Source organism: Tympanuchus pallidicinctus, unplaced genomic scaffold (assembly GCF_026119805.1).
Source record: "Tympanuchus pallidicinctus isolate F22 unplaced genomic scaffold, pur_lepc_1.0 scaffold4, whole genome shotgun sequence".
NCBI classification, from domain to species: Eukaryota; Metazoa; Chordata; class Aves; order Galliformes; family Phasianidae; genus Tympanuchus; species Tympanuchus pallidicinctus.
The window spans coordinates 49993610-50015435 of NW_026294758.1; the positions used below are offsets into that span (position 1 = coordinate 49993610).

General features: G+C 35.0%; 1 protein-coding gene across 1 annotated transcript in view; it reads right to left on the reverse strand.

Moving 5' to 3' along the window:
- The window catches only part of ANKRD31 (ankyrin repeat domain 31), a 53773-nt gene that overhangs the window by 15781 nt on the left and 16166 nt on the right, over window positions 1-21826 (reverse strand). Inside the window, exons 8-18 of the mRNA XM_052700337.1 lie at window positions 21260-21402; window positions 18795-18939; window positions 16465-16517; window positions 14529-14988; window positions 13653-13895; window positions 9475-9609; window positions 8162-8304; window positions 5508-5667; window positions 4971-5098; window positions 4149-4230; window positions 1644-1756 (exon numbers count right to left, since the gene is read on the reverse strand). Coding sequence (XP_052556297.1) covers window positions 1644-1756; window positions 4149-4230; window positions 4971-5098; window positions 5508-5667; window positions 8162-8304; window positions 9475-9609; window positions 13653-13895; window positions 14529-14988; window positions 16465-16517; window positions 18795-18939; window positions 21260-21402 — 1805 coding nt within the window. The remainder of the gene's footprint in view (window positions 1-1643; window positions 1757-4148; window positions 4231-4970; window positions 5099-5507; window positions 5668-8161; window positions 8305-9474; window positions 9610-13652; window positions 13896-14528; window positions 14989-16464; window positions 16518-18794; window positions 18940-21259; window positions 21403-21826) is intronic.

Here is a 21826-nt window from a genome sequence, read left to right on the forward strand (position 1 = left end):
AGAAACTGCAGAATCCTGTCTAAAAGCGAGATGCAAACCATCAAAAATGCAGAAAAAACTTTATATCACTTCTAACTCATCGGGTTTGTATTATCACTAGTCAGCCTTTTATCACTGCAAATCCCAATAGTCCATTGAATTCAGTGCCACTACTGCTCAAATTCAGAGTCTTTTTTACAGTGAGCTCAGAATAAATTCTTGAAGTTATTATCACATTTTTTTTATGGTCCTTCACCACAAAATGCTTAGTGAAAATCAAAACTGTAATAATACTACCATAACCATTTAGATAAGGGACTGAGCAGTTTAGAATGTTATATGCTAGCCTGGGAATCTCTTTCTTTTCTTCAGGCCCAGCTTCTTGGTTGAGTTTGTCTCCTTTTAAGAGACAAACTCTTCTTTCCAGAGACTTCATCCCCTTCTGAAATGGGAATTCTTTATTTTCACCACTTCGGCATGAAAACCAACAGTATGACCCCATACTCCTTTTTTTCCTAATCCCACCTCATGGGGCAATTGATTGCACCACTGCTCTGACATCTTACTGGAAAGATAGAGGAGTACCACAAGGTGTGAGAAAAGGAACAGCAGCAAGATTTGCTTTAAACTTCATCCATAGCACAGATACCATGCAAGTAACATTACTCCACGCTTGCAAGAGAGAGAGTGTAGAGGGGTTCAAGACAGAGGTACAGTAAGACTATTTGGTATAGAACAAGGACAACCAAATTACAGTGTGACTGTATTAATGCCCAATACTGTGATATGATGAAATCCATGATATGATCAACATAATCAGCTTATTATCAATCACTAATTACTGAGCCTTCACAACTACAGAATGCTGGAGAATACTGTGACACTCCAGTAATTTTTCTTTAGTGAAATGTTGTTGCTTTATTGCTGTGTAAACACAGAAGAAGCTGAAACTAAAGAGAAAATATGAGGCAAAAATGTATGACTGGAATGACAAGGGCAAAGCAATGTACAAATACAACGTTTTTTTTCTCTTCATTTTTCTTAGGTGAGAAAACATTTTAAGATCTTCAAAGAAATATACAGAAATTGAGAAGTAATGTATCTTCCTGTGCCAACAAAGTGAGAAACAGAAAGATAAAAAAACATGGTGATGCTTCCTTATCTTCTGTACATTCATGTCTTGTGTGGCAGAAGATTTTAAGTTACTTCATTAAAAACAAACTTTACATCATACAAATCATTAAAAGGAAGTACAATACGATTTGGAATTTAGTTCACTACAGTTGATGGAGAGCTGATGCATTAGGCATAGGGTATCTGCAATACCCAGAAATATGTATCAGTTTTCTCCAGAACACCTTTTTTTCCTCAATATTAGAAGGCAGATTAAGTTTGTGAAAATATAGATTGTTTTGTCTCTGTTTTTAATTCACTCATACCTTGTTAACAATAATAGTTTGGAAGCCTAAATTCTCTTGTCATAAACCTTCTTGTTTTCTAGTAATTCATGTAATTCATGTAATTCTCCTCCTACTGGAGGTAACAGAAGATAATATGGATCTGCAGCAAAGACTGAAAGATTTTGTTCTGCTTTCAAAGCACTGTTACTAGTCTTCTAATCACCTTTGTCAGTACTGCTTTAAAAAAATCCTATAAATACAAACCTTGTATTCTACATACCTGTATTTTTTATCAAGGGCAGCCCCGTCTGCTTTCTGTTCTGCAAACACTTTATTCAAAGTACCTTCAATCTGAGACAGGCCTTGGGTAAACATATCTGTTCATTATTTTGATGCAAACAGAAGGATGATGGTGATGGTTAGTAGAAAACAGTTATAGCAATAACATATTTAATATAGCAAAAACCACTGCCCAAGTATAAAAACACTGTTACAGCTTTACATGGCCATTCATGTTAAAAGCTATTTACAAACAGAGTACTTCCAGAGAAATTATTCTCAGGAAGAACTAAGTACAGGTTTAATTTAAAATTAAATAATCCAAGTATCAGAAAAGTTTGAAGTATCAGTGCCCAGTCTAGGAAGTTATAAAGAGAACAAAGCACATTAAAAGAACTGTCCCATGGCTGAGAAGCAATGAATCCTTTTTGAAGTTCTTCATGGTACAAGGAGCTGCATAACATATATATAATATAATAATTATATCATTATATATGTTATATTATATATATATTATATATTATAATATATCATTTTATCAATTATATCATAGAATCATAGAATGGCCTGGGTCATCCAGTTTCAAGCCCCCCCGCTATGTGAAGCAATCTGCAGAAATTACACAAGCTTAAGACGACCCCAAAAACCTTTATATTTGAAGTATAAAATAATTTGATAATTGGAGCTGCTTCTAGCTAAAAATATGCAAAAAGCATACGTGCCTTATTCTTACATATCTTCAAATATGTATTATAGAATATGAATAGAAATCATAAATTCTTATTTGCTATATTTTTCTGTAGTAAGGGAGGCAGTTAAAAATTTTTCTCTCTTTTCTTAGATATATATCATAAGAGAGAGTTCATTAGTCATGGTCAGCAGACACCACTGGAATAATACGTGAGACATACAATCCCTGAACATATAAAACAGGAAAGATGAGATTTCATTATTGAAAATCTGCAATTATACAACTAAAAAATGTATTTACATTTCAAATAACCTATTTCATAGTACCTACCAGTATTTATTAAATTAGAAAGATATTAAAATACTGCTCTGTTTTATCATAGAGTCACAAAATGGTTTCTGTTGGAAGAGAATTAAAGACAGTCTCATTCCAACCCCCATGGCTGGGTTGCCACTGAGGTTGTTGGATTGCTGCCTGTCCAACCTGGCATTAAATGCCCCCACAGATGGGACATCCACATTTGCTCTGGCACTGCCTGTGCCAGTACCTCACCACCCTGAGTGGCTTTAAGGTAATTTAACAGAGTACCTTAGAGTAGTTTGTATTGCATAAACACATCTCATTCTCTACTGCTAGTTTGTCAAAATACTGACATATTGTTGCTCAGTCTTGTGCTTCTTCACAAGTAGTAATTATGATTTAATTTAACAAGTAGATAGATGATTAATACTTTAGTCAGAAGGGGTAACAAATCACCATGTCCATCTCACTTATATCCCTAAACAGGAAGTCTGATACTTCTTATTTTCCTCATTCATGAAATTGTACATCTGTTTCACCTTATTATGCATGAAGCTTTATCGTGCATAGAGGATTCTGCCTAGCATGTCTTATTAGTATTAACAAATACTTTTTAAGCAAATAAAATTTTAATTAACAGTTCAAACTTTGTAAATTAGAAGCTGTAAGTCTGTATAATTCCCTATTTCACATTTATTTTTGAAGGGATAAACTTTAAATATAATTTGAAAGCTTCATGCTATTTTCAGAGAAAGAAAAGAAAAAAAATGACTTTCCTTACTGTTCTCCAGCAAAACATTCTCATGGGCATGAGCTGCTCAAAAATACACACAGTGCTGCCTAGATTGCAGAGGCAGTCTGGGAGAGAGACACTGATCAAAAGCCTTCTTGCAGCAACCTCTGCCACTTGAACAGTCATGGCCTCATGATCTAGGAAGTCAGTGTCACTTAGTAGTCTCTTGAGATTAATCTGAATTGAGATTCGGTAGGCCAACTCAAATTACACAATCAGGCATCAGCATTTCTGAAACTGCCCATTATCAACAACACCTACTATAAGATTTCTCTTTTCCCCCTCATTAATTATTTTAGGCTGCTGAAAAAGCAGCTGCAATAGAACAAAAATGATATAACCAGTACTTTTACATACAAACAAGTGTTCATGCTCATGGGGGGGCTCTAGAAGAATCCCATGTACTTATCACTAAAGAATGCTGCCAACAGTGTGTTTTTTATTTGATGATTTTTTTTTATACTTTTAGTTTGATTTGAAACAAAATATTTCTGTGCTGCCAAGCGGCATGCTTTCAGTTTTTCATTCTTAAGTAAACTAGAGGCACTCTAGGCAGAACAGCTGCTGGGAACTGGAATTAAAATCTTACTTTCAAGTTGTAATTTCTAGAGGAGTTATCCAATCAGGTTATTTGCAATACTTCTTAAAATGATGATATTTGATAGTTAGAAAAAGATAACTGAAAAAAACCTGAATTTACATCTACCTGCATCTTCAGAAGTTCTCAGTTCAAGTAGCAACAGCTCTTTCTGCTTCTTTTCAACATCTTGTAAGGCAGCAACAGTATTCTATTAACAAATACATTATAGCAAGAAGTAGAGTCAAATCCACTGCATAACACAGTGATCATGATGCATGGTCTGCAAGATAAGTATTGCTGGACTCGAATCATTCCATAGAGGGAGCAGCTACTATGTGCAAGCCATGGGGCACTGATATGATATAAATACTATGGAGGCTGTGCTCTGTAAAGGGATATCATACCCTGGGTTTGCTAAGTCATTCAAACTAGTCCATTATAGAGTCCACCTTCGAGCTCACCACAGCGATCAGACAGTGAATCTCAGCATGACAGTAACACCTAGACAACTTAAACGTTACTTCTAATTATCAGCAAGAGCTTTCCTAACATACAAATTATGCAAAAATCTTTGTGGGTCTCTTAAACTCAGATTAAATGATTTCTAAATGTCTTCATTGTGAAGAAAAAACATCACACTTTTTTCATGGAAAGCCTAGGATTCCTGACCTTTTTATATTCATATAAGCAATAAAAAATATGAACATGTTGCCTATTATTTGCACAAGATGTATAAATGCGCGGGAGTCATGAACAGAGGAAAGTGATAGATAATCCACAATCTTTTCATATGCTGTAATCCACAGTTTACTGATCACAATACTGTTCTTTACATATACTCTGGAGGGTCAATTATTTTAATGATAGTTCTATGCTATTCAGACAGTAAACGACACTATACAGTAGCACACTATGAAGCAGTACAACTCTTCAATTATCTGTACTCACCACACTGTATTTCTCACTTTGTGGCTCCAAGGATGTATCACCATCTTCATAACACTTAAAACAAGCAGTTTTTTGTCTTCTTGATGTGTAGTACATTTTGTCTTCTTGACCTATAGCACACTTTGCGACTAAGAAAAATAAAAATAATAAATATAATTTTAAATGAAATTGCAGGATCACAGTGTGTTAGACAAGTTAATACAGGTTACAGAAATAAAATGGTAGACCAGACTACAATAAAAACATCTTGCATATGCAAATGAACTCAAATTTAAGCAGTATAAGGAAATACTTTTTAAAGCTACAATTACAGATTATAAGATGAACCATGTTATGTCATGTTATTCCTCACATTTTCAGGAAAAGAACACCCTTATGTATCCTATTTTCTAAAACATATAAATAACAATCCATTGATAATAAACTTAAAAATATCTGTGCCAGGCAATGTGCAGCTCTGTATATTGCATTCTAACATATAGTTTTGCACTGAGATTACAGTGCAATCTTACGGTTTATATTATAAAGCCAACATACCTGTGACATCACTAGTTTCAACAGGAAGTACATATTCAACAGAACAATAAGACATCAGCAGTTCTTTCATTTCATCATCACAAGCTTCAACCAAAGCACTTTTCCCAGAATCATTCCTCTCACATGGATTTGCCCCATGCTGCAGCAGAATCCTGGCTGCCTATTACATATTACATAATGTTATTTGTACTGTGGTTATTCTTTATGTGGACGTATAATACAACTTATAAATATAAATATTATTTATCATAAATCATGAATAACAAAAGTACGAATAGAGCTGTCACACTTGCAGTCTCTATTAAACAAGTGCGATTGGCTCTTCTATTTCTAATCTTTCCTTAGAATATACATATAATTTACTACTTTTTGTTAAACTTGTCTTGCCTATGGTAGTGCTACATACAACAGTTACAAAATATCACAGACCTAAATTGAAAAAAAAAAAAGGTGGATTATGAATGAAATGCAGAAAAGAAATGGGTTGTTTCGTCTAGATATTTAATAGTGGTTTTATTCTTCAATTATATGCACTAACATTTTTTTTTTCTTTTCCAAAGTCCAAATCACTTGTATGTATACTTAATTTTAAAATGTGGAAAAGAGATTTGTGGCATTGATGGAATTATACACCCTTTAAAGCTCAGATTGTAAGAAAGCATCAGGGAGATAGAGCTTAATGATAAAGAATTTCCACATGTATGATTTTTCATATTTACCATTTCTAATTTTCTTATTGTTGAATATTAGAAAGAATATTAGAAAGAATATTAGAAAGAATATTAGAAAGAATATTAGAAAGAATATTAGAAAGAATATTAGAAAGAATATTAGAAAGAATATTAGAAAGAATATTAGAAAGAATATTAGAAAGAATATTAGAAAGAATATTAGAAAGAATATTAGAAAGAATATGAAAGTTCAAAATCTGTAGTGACAGAACCTTCTCTAGTGGTTTCCCCTACAAATACTAAACAGCTTTTTGCATGTTTACAAGAGTCCTATTGAGAGTAAGGTACTAACACAGTGAAATAACCTCTTCCATTTTATCTTGCCCCACAGAAAAGATAAATGGCATGCCTCACAGATAAGATAAATGAGATGGAAAATCAGCTCTTTTGATAGGAATAGAGGGTTAAGTTAGAGTCAACCTGGCATTATCTGCTTATGCTCAGTTCCTTGGAACTCACTGTGCCAAAACATTTTACTTATTTGTTCATTCAAATCAAAGGCAGACATTTGGCTGTCTCCTTGAGGAGTGTGTTTATTTCACCAATTCTGCATGGATCCAAAGCACATTCCTCAACTAAATTTCTCTTCCATGAGAACACCTAGTCTATGGTATTTCCCAGGAATTTCCAGTCATTTAGGACTTTCTACTGTGGGGAAATCTAAATGTTCCCATTTCCACAGCTACCTATCCCAGTCCATGCTGGAGTTGCATTAAGCCCCAAGTACATTGATGAGCACCCTGGTCTACTCCTTTCCTTATACTGGCACAGTTCTTAAACAGGTTCAGCGGGCTCTCCTAAAGAAAGCCTTGTTTTTAGAGGACTACTTCTCCACTTGTTCAACTTCCTAAACTAGTTTTACGCATGATCACTGAAGAGCTCCACACTAAAGACTAGCTGGTGACTATTGTTAGAGACAAGCAATGTTAAGCAGTCTTACAGATGTATCATTCCCTTTTTTAACTGAAAAGAGTTCACCTTCTCTCCTGCACTCTTGAAGTTTAAGTTAAGTTGGATTTTATTATCAGTAAATGGAAATAGTTTTAAATGGGAATGAAGAAAATATTTACGGGTAAGAAAAAAATCACAAAAGGGAAAAAATATGACAAGATATTTTTAACTGCTAAACCTGATACTTCTTTTACTCATTTTAGACACTGTAAATGGAAAAAAAAAAATCACCACAAGAGAAAAGAACTAAGTATATTGTTCAGTAATCAACCATTTTTCATTAACTGGAAAAGATTTTCCTCTTTTATTTACCCATAAAACTTGTTTTCTTAGACAGTATTTTGTCTTCTCATACATCTGTTTAACTCTGATAGATTTCAATGGGAGGTCCATTCATGAAAGGTTCTGATTAATAGTCTCTTTATTAAAAACAAACAAAAAAAAACCAGAATGCGTGTGTACCAGAATTAATCCTGATTTTTTTTTGCCACACCAGGGAAACATTCTGAAAATTTTGAAAAAAAATAAATCAATTCTTTGTCTTTAAATATAATAATTTGCTTTTAAAAATCATTTTGAGTCTTAAACTTGTTCGCTTTAATTTACTTTATAGGAATATTAACCAAACATCAGTTTTATTGGTTTACTGGCAAATTCAGAATGCTCGGTGTTTCACTGTTACTTTTAAAAAGTCCAATATATGAGAGAGAAACATGATTGCCACTGAACCTTTCTGATTTGTACAACAGACTGAAAATGTCAATTAACTGTACAATCTCAACTGTCACTTCTGAAAAAATAATTCTTCTAATTTTCATTGACTCAAAGAACATTGACTTACTTCCTGAATTCAAGTATACACTAACATTGTACTAGGAACTTTAGATTTTTCATATTTTAACCACTATTTAACTTTGTTGGCCCAATACTGGAAATTAGATTCAGGTAATATAATTTACAAGAAAAACATACCTCCAAAGAATTGATATAAACAGCATTGTGTATTGGCAAAATACCATCCAGACCTCTGCTGTTAACATCACCACCAGCTTTCAGTAATTCTGAGATCACTTCCGTAAATCCACCAGCAGAAGCTTCATGAATAGCTGTCCAACCTAAACAAAGTAGGATGACATGTACAGCATGCATCTGATTTCGAAACATCCACAAAAACCATAATTAGCAACTACACATTTTGGTGTAAAATTTTCTGTAAAATAAACACTGGATCTATCTTTAAGACTAATCCTAAACAGAATCATCTTGAATTACTAAGGTAAATCACGTCCCGTGAATTCAGCTTACTTCAGAGAAAAATATATCCAATATCAACCAGGAAGATATTTTATTTTTTTATCAAACTACTAAAAATAATACAAGAAACAAACAAAAAAGTAATTAAAAATAGAGAGAATTTAAGCAAATGATTTTTTAGACCTGCTCCCAAGGAAATAAGATATATGTGACTGTGTTTCATGCAAAGGTGCATTCATGTGCATATCCATCAGTTGCCCCTGATCTTTCATGGGCACTGGTCATTCAACAAAATTTAATAATGGCTGTAAGATCTCACACATCACAACTTACATACACTGTCTGGTGATCTACTCATCAATAGAGGAAAATGACTTGATTATTGTCCCTGCTGAGGGAAAGGTTGCATTGCTCCATGCTGAGACACAAATCCAGAGGTTCATACACTGCTTGTACTAATTAAATGACTTCCTCCTCTTTTCCCAACTAAGAATTTTGGAATCAAATCCTAGATTGATACACGCATGAACAATTTTTCTTACAATAGCCTCACACAGCAGGAGATAAAAAAAATTTCAAGCTGCCATAAAGACAAAAGAGTGTATTGCTCTGTTCCACAGTTTATCATACACCCCATCACTAAAAGGGTTATGTATAAATGCTTAAATAAGGAACGTGTGCTTATGTTTGCCTTTATAAGCACCTATACAGATAAAAAAGCATTCTTGCTGTACTAAACACCATTGTGTATTTCTAATAATTCCTATGATATTTAAAATTGTTATAGAAATATTTGAACAAAATATAAGAAAAAAATTAAAAACACAAATCAACTATATTTATTTAATAAGTAACAATGACAAAGAGAAGCTATTTTCTATAGCATTATGGTTGAACAGCTTCAAGAGTCACAAAAATAAATCGAGATTCCAAAACTGTATTAAAATTACACAAACTATGTAAGACCATGCAGACCGTAAATGATGTTAAATTAAATCAAAAACAAATCCATAAGAAAGCAGTCCTCAAACCTGCACTGTCCTGTTCATTTACGGGAATCCCAGATGATATCAGAGTTTTCACCAAAGATAAATTTCCCCTCCTAGCAGCAATATGCAGCTCAGTTTCTCCTTTTGCACTTTTCTTCTTTCTCTTCTTTGTCTCAACTGTTGTAATACAAGTAACATAAAGTCTTTTATTTTACATTACATATATTACTCTACATTATGTACATGTAAAACTATACCTTCCTTTCTAGTAGATAAGAAATATTCTACAACACATACTGAACGCTCATTAGCAACAAAAAAAATGCTTTCTTTTAAACAAGGAATCAAGCTTCATAACTAATTAGAATTATTGTAAACTTGTGCAATAACATGGCCTTAATTATTCAGGAATATCGACCATATCAAAAGTTTAGAAAATAACACCAAAATGGTGTGGATAAACTAAGTGCCAAAACATTTACAGTTCAGATCTAGAAGACTTAAGAATATTATGGATTATTGATAGGACAAGGAGGAATGGTTTTAAACTAAAAGAGGGGAAACTTAAGTTAAATGTTAAGCAGAAATTCTTTACTCAGAGGGTAGTGAGGCACAGGAGCAGGTTGCTGAGAGAAGCTATGATGCCAGTCTGCCCTTGGAGATGTTCAAGGCCAGGCTGGATGGGCCCCTGGGCAGCCCGATCTAGTGGTTGGCAACCCTGCTCATGTCAAGAGGACTGGAAAGTGGATGGTCTTTACAGTCCCCTCCAATCCAAGCCATTCTATGATTTGATGATTACGGATGAACAGGAAAGGTAACAAGGTTGAAGAGTTTCATACTACACAGAGGTAGGAAGTATGTCAAATTTCTCCACAAATTTCTTATAATTTACCATGTCTGCCTGCCAAATATATAAAATACACAGAAAAGGGTATTTAAGAATGCATTTAAAAGTGAAGACAACCATTACCACTTTTCCATTCTGGATTCTGTACCAGAGAGGACACAGATTTCTATGGCAGGTATTTTTACAGCTGTGCTGTGACAAAGTCCTGTAAATTGATTACAAATCTTTGACTAATGTCAAGTAGCATAGCTTAACTACCTTTTAATTCAACTTGTAAAGCACTTGACTGACGATTGTAAATAAATTTTGTTTAATCCTTCTCTTACTGGTTCACAAAACAAACATTATCTACTTTAAGAAGTGTTATATGGTCATGAAATAATCCTAATTCCCAGGCTTCAAGTAACAGACACAGGACTGGGAGAAATATAAAGAAAAAGGAACAGATCTAAAAAGTATAAATTCTGTATATGAAGTAACGATGACCTTCTCCAGCAAACTGCAACAAAACAGACATGCATGTCTGTGTCACAGCATGTCAAATTTCAAAAGCTCTACCATGCATTTTAACCTTTTTTTCTCTTGTTCTCAATGCTTTAATACTATGCCATTTAAAAATAATAATCATCATCATCATTTCTTTTCCTTATTTCTTAAAAATATGGAATTTATTAAAAAAAGGAAAGTAAAAAGTATTTTTCAACTCAGCCATGTTGTTTTTTTTTTTAATTATTCATATGAACAATTAGTTCCTGCATCCCAAATATTTCCTCTTCTCATCAGACAGGCTGTCTTCTCAAATATTTTCAGCTATCAGTATTCATTACTATCAAATATCTTCCATGATTTGACAGCTGCCTTGCTTTAGGTTCTTCCTGTCTTCCAGAAAAACTATTTTTTCCAAGTTTCATTTAAGGTAAACTACTGAGCCTGTCATCCAGGACTGTTTGAAAGCACAGGAAAGACATACTGCCACTATATAAAAGACAGACATGTAGTGAGGATATATCCACACTAACTTTAAATTTGTGCAAGTTCTGCTGCAGACAGACCATGACAGCACAGAGTTCTACACTGGCTATTATAACCTGTCAGACAGCACTTGCGGGGCCAACTTTGCAATGGGTGTACTTGGGCCACACTGCATGGACAACCAAAGGAGCTAAAAAACTTTTTGCAAGTGAAAACTTTGTTTAAAGAGCATGCAGAAGGGGCACATTATTGAAATATTTCTCCAGTAGCCTGAGACCTATTCTGTAAAATAACATTGTGTTTTGTCTGCAAGCTTCTGAGTATGAACTCCCAAGGTAATAATTTACTTTCTGCTTCCTTTCTGCTTCCCTCCCTCCCTTATTCAAAGACCTATTATTCAAAGACCCTTATTCAAAGTCCTAGGGACTCTTTTAAGAGAAATAGGAGAGAAAAAAGGTGTACAACAGCCCACTAAGTCAACAACACTTAGTTATAAAGGCCGCAAATGAACAGAAATACTTGCAACGTTTTCCAGTTAAGTGGCCATGCACAACACTATTCTTCATGCTTGCTAGGAAGCATTTGAAATAGCATAATAAAACAATGGTATGTAAATCAGAGTTCCCCCATTAAGTACATTGACTGGTGACTCATAAGCAGGAAAGATTAGGACCTTGGCAGATATGTAATCCAGTGATTGCATTAGCAAAGAAAAGGCGGAGAGGCTAGAGTAGCCAACAGTTAGGTTCGATTAGGCTGCAATATTTCAACAACTTCTTTAAACAGGCAATTGAATACTTCACTACTGGCCTATGAGTAATTCTTTTCACAGGTCAAACTATAAGAAAAGCAAGCTGTTTGTGCCCTCATTTTCTGTAAGCAGAATAGGAACGCCAAGAGCCTAACAGGTGACTGATTAGACTGAAGTAGCAATGTGCATGTGATCATCTAGGAACAGGAGATTTTCACTCAAGAATGGAATAATATAAGGAAAGTCACTGGGACATTGAACAATCAGATAGGATACAAAAGCCAGTTAAAAGCAAAAATATCTGAAAACTTTGCAAGCTATAAAACATTATCCCATCTTTATTTTTTTTTCTGCTGCAACTGGAATGCCAGTCTCCAAAGCTATTATTGCCTTCAGCTATAAAAAAGGCTTTACTTTCTTCCATGATCTCTCAGACAGTAACACTTCTCTACTATGAAGGAAATAGTTAAATTTTAGCTGAAAAAAAATATGGCCTGCAGAATCTCCAGTGGGGGAAGAAAGTTATCTGCCAAATAATGCTCCAGAGGAGATCAGAATGTAAGCCCTTTGCCTAGGAAGTAAAGAAATGTAAAGGAAAAAACATCCCATTTACCCCACTATAAGTATTGAGCAGAAGCATAATTGATGCCGAAAAGGACATTAATAGGGAAATGAATTGTTTCCACATTCATTATTTATTTTTGCAATAATTAAATGCAGATGGTGACATGCATCAAATGTGCCATGTCCAAGAATGATATAAAAAGGGATTCATGTAAGAGAAGGAAGCAATCTAGAGACAGGAAAGCTACATACTGACACCACCAAATACTGGAGAACAGCAAGCAGCAAGGAGCACCTATTTCTTTTCATCTACTCCTTCACTTCTAAAGGAATACAGGACCTTGCTCCAGAAACTCAAGACAACTGAAACTTGAGAAGGATTGAAAATTAGTAACCGTCTGAGAGAGAAAGAGGAAACAGCATTCTGTACAACTCAAAAGAAAAGAAAACAAAAAGCTTGTAAGTATCAAAGAGAAAAGATCAGCAAGAACTTTGCATGGTTTACTGGTAAACTTTTGTCATGAGGTGAAGAATGCTAAAAAACATTTCAGAGATTGGGTGGTGATTCCTTAGTTTAACATATTAAGAGTAGTCAGCATCCAGAGCAAAGTCATTAAAAAAAAAAATGCAGCTCTTGCCAGAATAGACAGAAACAGAAATAATAAGTAGAAATGCATATAGGTGTGCCAAATTTACAGAAAGCCAACTTTTATTTGATCTGTGATGCATAAAGTACTTCATGAAAGACCAACTTAGCATTATCTTCAGCTCTCAGTTAAGTGACGTAGTTGATTAGGGATCAATTTAATCTTATTTAAAAATCTTACTTACGATTCTGTGTTCTCTCAGTTAACACAACAAAGAAAAGACTGACAAATGCAACAGACGAAACAGAGCAAGAACACCTTTTTTTGTAAAAATGAGTAAGTTCTGGCAATATTTCAAGTATTTGGAAATCACTAGATTATTTGTTGAATATGCTATTCATACTTTTCCATGCTTTCCCTCCTATATTACAAGAGACTTTCTACCCATATGTCTGGGAAATAAAAACTACACTGTTTTTACAAAAAATTAACTTTTTACCTGATTTCTTAGTTGTTTGCTCTGCTGATGGTTGATTGAATTTTGAATGAGTAGATAAAAGCTTGTTTTTCCTTACACTAAAACACAAGTCTGTCTTTTGTCTTGCCTCTTGTAGGTCTAACCTTAATCTTTTCACTTGGACTTCTCCTTCAGAGAATTGCAAGAGCACATTGCTCTTTTCACTTCCTTCTTTATGATTTTCTGTGCCTTCTGTTCCACCCATTCCAGCAAATCTTCCTTTATCTGTCAGTCCAAAAAAAGAACTTGAAGAATTTTCAAAAATTGAATGTGTTACTGCAGCAGTATTGTTTCTTGTCCTGGACTAGGTGGTAAGTTAGATTTTAACTTCGCTTAACTCTTTACTGAGTAACAATCCATAGATACTCTAACATTTTACTTTATCCACTCTCCACTGTATGCTAACATAATGAGATTAAATCCAAAACAGTTCAAAGATTCTTTTGTGATAATAAGACTTCTATGGATTTATGTTGCTAAAAAAATTAAGGCGCTTATGAATTTTATTCTAATTAACAAAAACAGTGGTCGTATTTTGATAAATTCAATGGGAATTTTGATCTAAAATGGCTCTCCTAAAATACAAAGCGAAAATGAGCAAATAATGAATGTGGCATTGCGGACTGTATCAGAACATACTACATGTTTTTGCCATTTATGGTACATGCTCTGGAAATCCACAGTTATGGTGTCGTTTTTCGCTTTAAATGAAGTACATAGAATACTTACAGACAATTGATAAAATGACTATTTTGAAATAAAATATAGCACTTTTTTCCTGAGTAGTTTCTTTCCATGTATTTTGCACCTTTTGAAATGAATAAGGAGACTTCTCTGTATAAATACTGAAATACAAACCTGACTTTGAGTTGGTGTCCTTAAGATTTTGTCTCTTCCGTTTAATTTGACATATTTTCTTGTCATGGAGTTGTAAAGCTCTGAACAATATCTCTGAACTATGAGCATCTTTAGTTTCCTTCATGTGACATCTTCCAGTGCTTTGTTCTGCATTGAGCAGGATTCCCACTCTTGTTTCTGGTTGTAGAGCCTTTTGCTCATTGTTGTTCAGTACACCATCAGTAGAATTAGAAGGACTTCCAGAAGAACTCACTTCACTAGCAGTTGCTAAAAGCTCACGCACTAGGAGTGTTTCTGTATTTACTTTAAGAGTGCATTCCATGCAGCTGATTCCATCATCCAATATATTAGTATAAGTGTTTTGCACCTCATTTTGAATAGTCTGTTGCATTATGTCTGCCCTGCCTGAATCAGGAAGATTTGCGCATGCTAGTTCTGACTCATTTACTTGTAAGGAACCCTTAAACAAAGCAAAAGAAAGATACAAAATCAGAGTTGCTCTATTAATTTTGTTTCCATCAACAGTAGATTTAACTTGATTTGGCAAGTTTTGAAAAGAAATCATTTGTTCTGAAGATATTCTCATATCAGTATTTAGATTCCCATCTATCACATTACCACCATTACGTAGTGATCAACCCATTTGAGAGGAAGTCAAAGCAAGTGTCAAATGAGAATCATGTTCTGTTAAATCAGTAGCCTCCGAAAGCTGTACAGACATTTTTTATTCAGAAACCAATGATGCAGAACAACAGACTAGTGATCATCTCCTCTGTTACAACAGAATTTGCTAAGCTTCTGTCATTTCTGTCCTTCTGCAGTTTTCTTCTGTTGAAATTCTGCCTGATTTAGTACACTCAGTTTTCATACAACTTTAACTGGAATGCAACAATTACAATTAGAAACAGTAACAGTGATGTCCATTGTTAGGACCAACACCAGGAAATTAAGTTTTCCCTGTATTCGTTCCTTGGTATACAGATGGACAAAAAGAAAATAAATACTTGTTGTGTTTATTCTTTCTGATTAAAATTACTTCTGAGTAGTTTTAGCCTTGACTCTAGCCTCTGCAATATCAATAACAGGTATTTATATTTTTTTTAATGCTTTTTTTTTTTTTTTTTTCCCCATTCAATTTTCTGCCCTCAAAACCCTGAAGAACTATATCACACCATAACAGAATCGTAGGGACTGGAAAAGACCTCTAGAGATCATCAAGTCCAACTCCCCTGGCCACAGCAGGCTCCCTAGATCTGGTTGCACAGATAGGCATCCAGGCAGATGTCTCCAAAGAAGGAGACTCCACAACTTCTCTGGGCAGAGAGATCTTTTGGTACATTTCCCCAAATTCATTCTTCTTCTTTGTTCATGTTTAGCAAATATTTCCTTTGGTGCTTTAGTTTTTTAATGCTGAACTGTGCTATCGGCAATCCAGTCCAAGGCAGAGGTTCCCTAACTTTTTCCTATTTGAACCTAATAAAAACAACTTATTGCACAGATGCAAGCTATCCAAGTGTTACCAGCCAGGCAACAAGTACTGTGCAACCGGCAACTTTTTGCTGTTTTAGCCAGGTTTCTGAAAGTACAGAAAGGCACTAACATACCATTTTTGTTGTAAACTACCTCTGTAGCACTTGCAAAAACTCAGTAAGAACCACTGTGCAAGAGAGAAAGCTGACTGCCTCTGTCATGCATGTTCACAAAACTGCAGATTACCACAGTTATCATCAGGGATCAGCAACTATTTATCAAACTGTTTGCGATAATTGCCATTGAATGTCATCCTGCTTCAGCCTCTGCTGGATATATAACATCTAGTACATTATGTGCTGCTTTTGAAACACATTTCTTAAGCAGTTGTCTGAAGTTTACTGAAGACTGCTAGAAGTCCATAACAGTTCAGCATCAAATCAACAAGGAGACTGTAAAGATCTACCTGGTGCAGATTTCTATCCTCTGTACTTAATGTATTCTCTGTATCACCTCCCCCTGAAATGAAATTAAGATAGAAGGAAAGTATTAATGGAAAGGGACTGTAATTCTTTGCTTTCTATACATAGCATCTTGTGTCTGTAACCTAATGTGATGGGTACTGTTACACATAAACTATTAGAAAAGTCACCAAGCTACAGGCATTCTACAAGGATCTCAAACATTTATATATAAATATACATATATTAAAATTTTGGGGTCTGATTTTCATTGTAGAAGGGATTTCGTACAAACCATGAGAGAGTGTAGTAAAGTACAGAACTATGTTTTCCAATTTTTCTGAAGATTAATGACTTGAGCAATTATTTTTGAAAATTAGAGGAGCTGCTGCGTTTCCCTAACTTATACTAGGCTTCTCTGGTCCCAAGAGACTTTTGAAGCCAGTATCAGTGGAATAATTATGCCTCTCCTTGCATAACCTGGGCAGAGAAAGATACAGAATAGCTAAAGTCAAGACTTCAGTGGAAGAATAAAGAGGGATATTTCCCAGTACCAATTTAGTACCTTGATGGCATGTTTTAGCTTTCCAGCTACTTTTTGTGCTGATAAATTGATATATAAGTAGTACAGCAGCTACCAAGTTCTGACCCTAGTATTAATATACTTTATATACCCATGCAAAGCATTCTTAAAAGTATGCTGGTCACAAAACACTGAACCCAGTTCATTGCACTTTGCCATTTTTACTACAATATGTATGCTACTCCCAGCTCTAAGGTTTGCCCAGCAACCCATGCTGGAACCAGCTAAATTAAACAGGCATTTCACAGCATGTCAACTCCTTCTCCAACACTTTTGGGAATCTCACCTACCAGATATCAACCCTTAATTGTTAGCACCACCTTCAGTGATCCACTTCCAGCCCTTCCAGTCTTGGTCCCAAATCAAGCACAATGGTGCAGCTATTGAACACTGATGAGGACAAGTTCTAACCCAAATCTTCATTTTAAATCTAATTCAGTCCCACCAATCTTAATAAGGCTCAGAATATCCACAAGACCTTTGATGGCTAGAGTCTGAAACTCTAACCATAGACCTTCCAAGCATAGAAATTCCTGCCAGCAGCTTTAATTTTTATTTACCTTATATTTCAAGCCAATAGCTTCTGTGTACTTCATATAACCCTGACTCTAAGCTTATTCTATAAGCTTATTTGCCTCTGTAAAGCCCCATGTAGTATACTGTGTCCAAACTTGGAGCTCCCCATAGAGGATGGATGCAAAGCAATTGGAGCAGGTTCAGAGGAGGGCCACAAAGGTCTGGAGCACCTCTTCTATGAAGAAAGGAGGAAACTGGGCTTGTTTAGCCTGGAGAAAAGAAGGCTCCTGGAAAACCTTATTGCAATGTTCCAGTATTTGAAGTGAGCTTACAAGCAGGGGGGAGACCAACTTTTTACACAATCTGATAAAGATAGGACAGGGAGGAATGGCTTTAAGCTAAAAGAGGAGAGATTAAGGTTAGAAATTTGGAAGAAATTTTTTATTCAGGAGGGTGCTGAGGCACTGGAACAGGTTACCCCAGAGAAGTTGTAGACCTATTCCTGGAGGAATTTAAGGCCAGGTTAGATAGAATCCTGAGCAATCTGCGCCGGTGGGTGACAACGTTGCCCATGACAAGAGTGTTGGAAATAGAAGATCAGTAAGGTCTCTTCCAACTTAAGCCGTTCTATGATACTACTTCAGACATGCCACAACCCAACTAACTTATCAGTGTCCAGCAATCCTAATTCTAACTATAATCAGGGCTTATCTTGTGGCACTTCCTTATACCTCTCCCCCATCCAAACAACCCTGTCTGAACATTCCTCCCAACTCCAAAGATCATACAAGATCTCTTAAGACCTTACATACAAGAATTCTCACCTTAATCTAAACATTCTCTTACCAACACCTCACAGGCTCAGTCTTCACCTTAGTTCAGCTACAGCAATACTATCCCAAAATAGTAATGTTACCCTAGTTTCTACCCTAACACGAGCAGCAAGGATAAGCAATTAACTCTCTTACATTAAGACACTCTTTTCATCTCTTGTTTCACTAATTAACACCTCTTGTCATCTTTATTCCAAATATAAAAATAGCTCTAGTCCAAGAAAAAGAAGAATATCACTTCTTGTAATACTCACAAACATACAGCAATCGTGCTGTATGTGTGGGTAAGAAGTGCTCACTAGAATATCAGTCAGCAAAATCCATGGAATTACTCGCTATACTTAAGGAAATAGTGTGCAACAGCTATTTGGAGATCCTCCATTTAATAATTATTCTCTCCTACCTGATACTGAATCTCTTTCATATCTTGCTAGATGGCGTTTTAACAGTCTCTTCATGCACAGGTCAGAAGCTTCATCTAATGCACTCCTTCCCATCTCATTTTTTAATAAGGGATCAGCTCCATAATGGAGTAACAATGCTGCTACCTAAAAAAACAAATTTTTCAGATTGTTTCTCTTCCATCATCATTTCCCACAGTTCTTCCTTATACAGGCTTCTCCTTTGCTTAAGAATATGAGCAACAACAACAACAAAAAAGTCTACAATAAATAAGTACTTCCTATATTAGTTACCACATCCCAAGCATTCCTCTAGATACACCATTATCTTAAAGTCTTACTATTTTTACTTTTAAGAGTTCTTTCATGTTACTCACCAGATGCCTCTAAGCCAAGGTCTCTTAAAGCAAGATAGGATTCATCACTCCCTAAGTTCATAATTATTGGAAAATAACAAGCAATTTTAGGATACGAGTCTGCTCACTCATCTAAATTATATAGCTTAAGAGAATATAATTTTCACTGTAGGTGTGTACTTTATTGTGACTCCTGTGTCTGCAAAGTAAATTGTCAGCTATTTCAGAGGAACAACATACATTCAGTCAAACAAAACCCACTCAAATGGTCTTACCAATATTTCAGATTCTGTACAAATTGTAAATCCTCATACTGCTGTTGTTAAAAAAAAAAAAAACAGCACTTGAGCAAAATGTTCCATCTGGTTTTGCAGAATACTTTTTAAAGACATTGAAATTTTACAATCTGATCATCTTTTCTACCACTGACTGCAGTCTTATTCCAACACCTAGAATGGCTATACCTCTGCCTTTCTCTGGTCAGCATCTATTTTGATCTGTTATCCTACATCTATACCTCATTACTTCTAACAAGACTGTTACTGACAGAATTTCTAACAAAGTTTTCTCAATTCTTACATTCTCCTGACAGCACAGCAAATAAAGCAGCACCCAGTTCGTTGCAAAAGCCCTCTTCATTTTCACTAGCTGTCCCAAATCTACGGAGTCTTCCAAGCAAGGAATATTAAGGACTCTTCCTTAACTGCATATCACATTTGCATACTCTCACACTTAACAAGAAAGTATCATAGTTTTCCACGTGCTTTTTTTTTTTTTTTTTTGTGTGTGTGTGTGTGTGTGAAACAAGAAATTAATTTTCCTGTATTATAAGTAGCGAAAGGGATAAAGCCACATTTCCAATTTACAATACTAACTATCTAGAGAAAGTAACTTTGAAAGAAACAGCTACAACAAAAGTCAAGTGTGCCAGTCACTGCAGCGATATAAATGTAATGCTCCTGAGCAAACAGAGCCCCAGTGTGCAAGTACCATTTCACATGAATGTATCAGACCACATAACAATTAACGCAGCTCTAAGTAGAATGGTGTTGATACGCTCCAAGTGACCTAGCTGACATCAGTGTTTTTCCAATACTGTTAACAGTTACTGACTCTTAAAATATCACTTGTAGAGATGCAGAGTCCTTGGTGTCTAACCATGAACTTTAATACTTTCTTCGATACTTTCACAAATCTCGGAAGTACTTAATAAACTTCCAAGGAGTCAGGAATCCACAAGCTGCAAACAAAGCTTGGGGCTTCAAGTCTCAGGGAAATCATTAACCCTTTCTTTTTGCTCTAGGGAGACTGAAGGGCAAACAAATTAAGTACCATCTTGGTTGTAAAATTGAAAGAGAGCAAATGTTTATGGTCAAAACTTACTGCACCCAAAGATGTGCCTAGGGGAAAAAAATACTGTAAAGGAATAAATATAGGCAGCAAATGCGCATTTCTAGAAAAATAAACAGTCAGGAGGTGAAAGTGATGCACAGAACTATGACAGAAATCTGGACCACCCTATGATCATGCACAGGCAGTTGGAGGCAAAAACTACCAGACTGAAAGAGGATCCAGAATTCAGACATAGGTTATGAAACCATAGCATTTGGCAGTGTTAGTTATAGTTAATTTATACTGATTATTCACTTGGCTTTCTGCTTATAATAATATAAACAAAATACAAAACCATATATTCATAACTCTCCACAAGATTATTTTTTACATAAAAAATATCTGTGTGTGCTTGCAGATGCACACCACATACCCACATTTACTGAAAAACATGCATGAAAACAAAAATCATTAATACTGCAGTGGACTGCTTAGGTCATAAAGTGTTTCTGCAGTGATTATAAAGTAAGTTACACAAAGATGTGAAAAAATAGTAGGAATCTGTTAATCAGTACTTTGGCCACAGTCCCAAATAGAAGAAAAAAAAGTAAAGCATGGTAATGGTTGAAACAGGAGTTAAGCAGAAAAGAGTTATTTACTCCTGAATTAAGCCATAATCTGAAAGGACAGGCCCACATGTAACAAGACTATGTGACTTTTTGGACTAACAAAAAAATTTATATTCTTAAATCATAATTTATGTCCAAATTGGAGTATACCTTATAATGGCCTTCTTTAACTGCATCTTGCAATGGTGTTATTTGTTTATCTCCTCTAGCATTGACATCAGCTCCTGCTTTCAAAAGCTCCTTTGCTATCCAGTAATGGCCCTCTAAACTTGCTTCATGTAGTGCAGTCCAGCCTAAAGAAAAGAAAACTTAAAAACTGAAAATATTCATATTTGAGTGAAATATTTTATAAAAAATGTATCCGTTTTAGACATTCTATTTGATAAATATTTCAGAGGGAGATAATGAAAAGGTAAGAACTGATTGAGTTTTACAGTGAATTGTATAAAGAAATGCTTACTAAAAATCTCAGGTGAGAAAGAAGAGACAAAAAACAAACAAAAAAAAAGATAGCCATGTCTTAGCAACATCTATTTGCTAAGTAAAAATATAAGGCAGCATCTCCAAAAAAATTTTAATGCTTTTCAAATTTCTAAAGAAAGTAGTATATTATCTGTTCTCAGCTATATAGAATAAGCCAAGATGGCAGCTACACATGGGTCAGCTTCATGACCCACAGAACAATTACATCCCAGGAAGAGGTGCTAAGGAGAAATA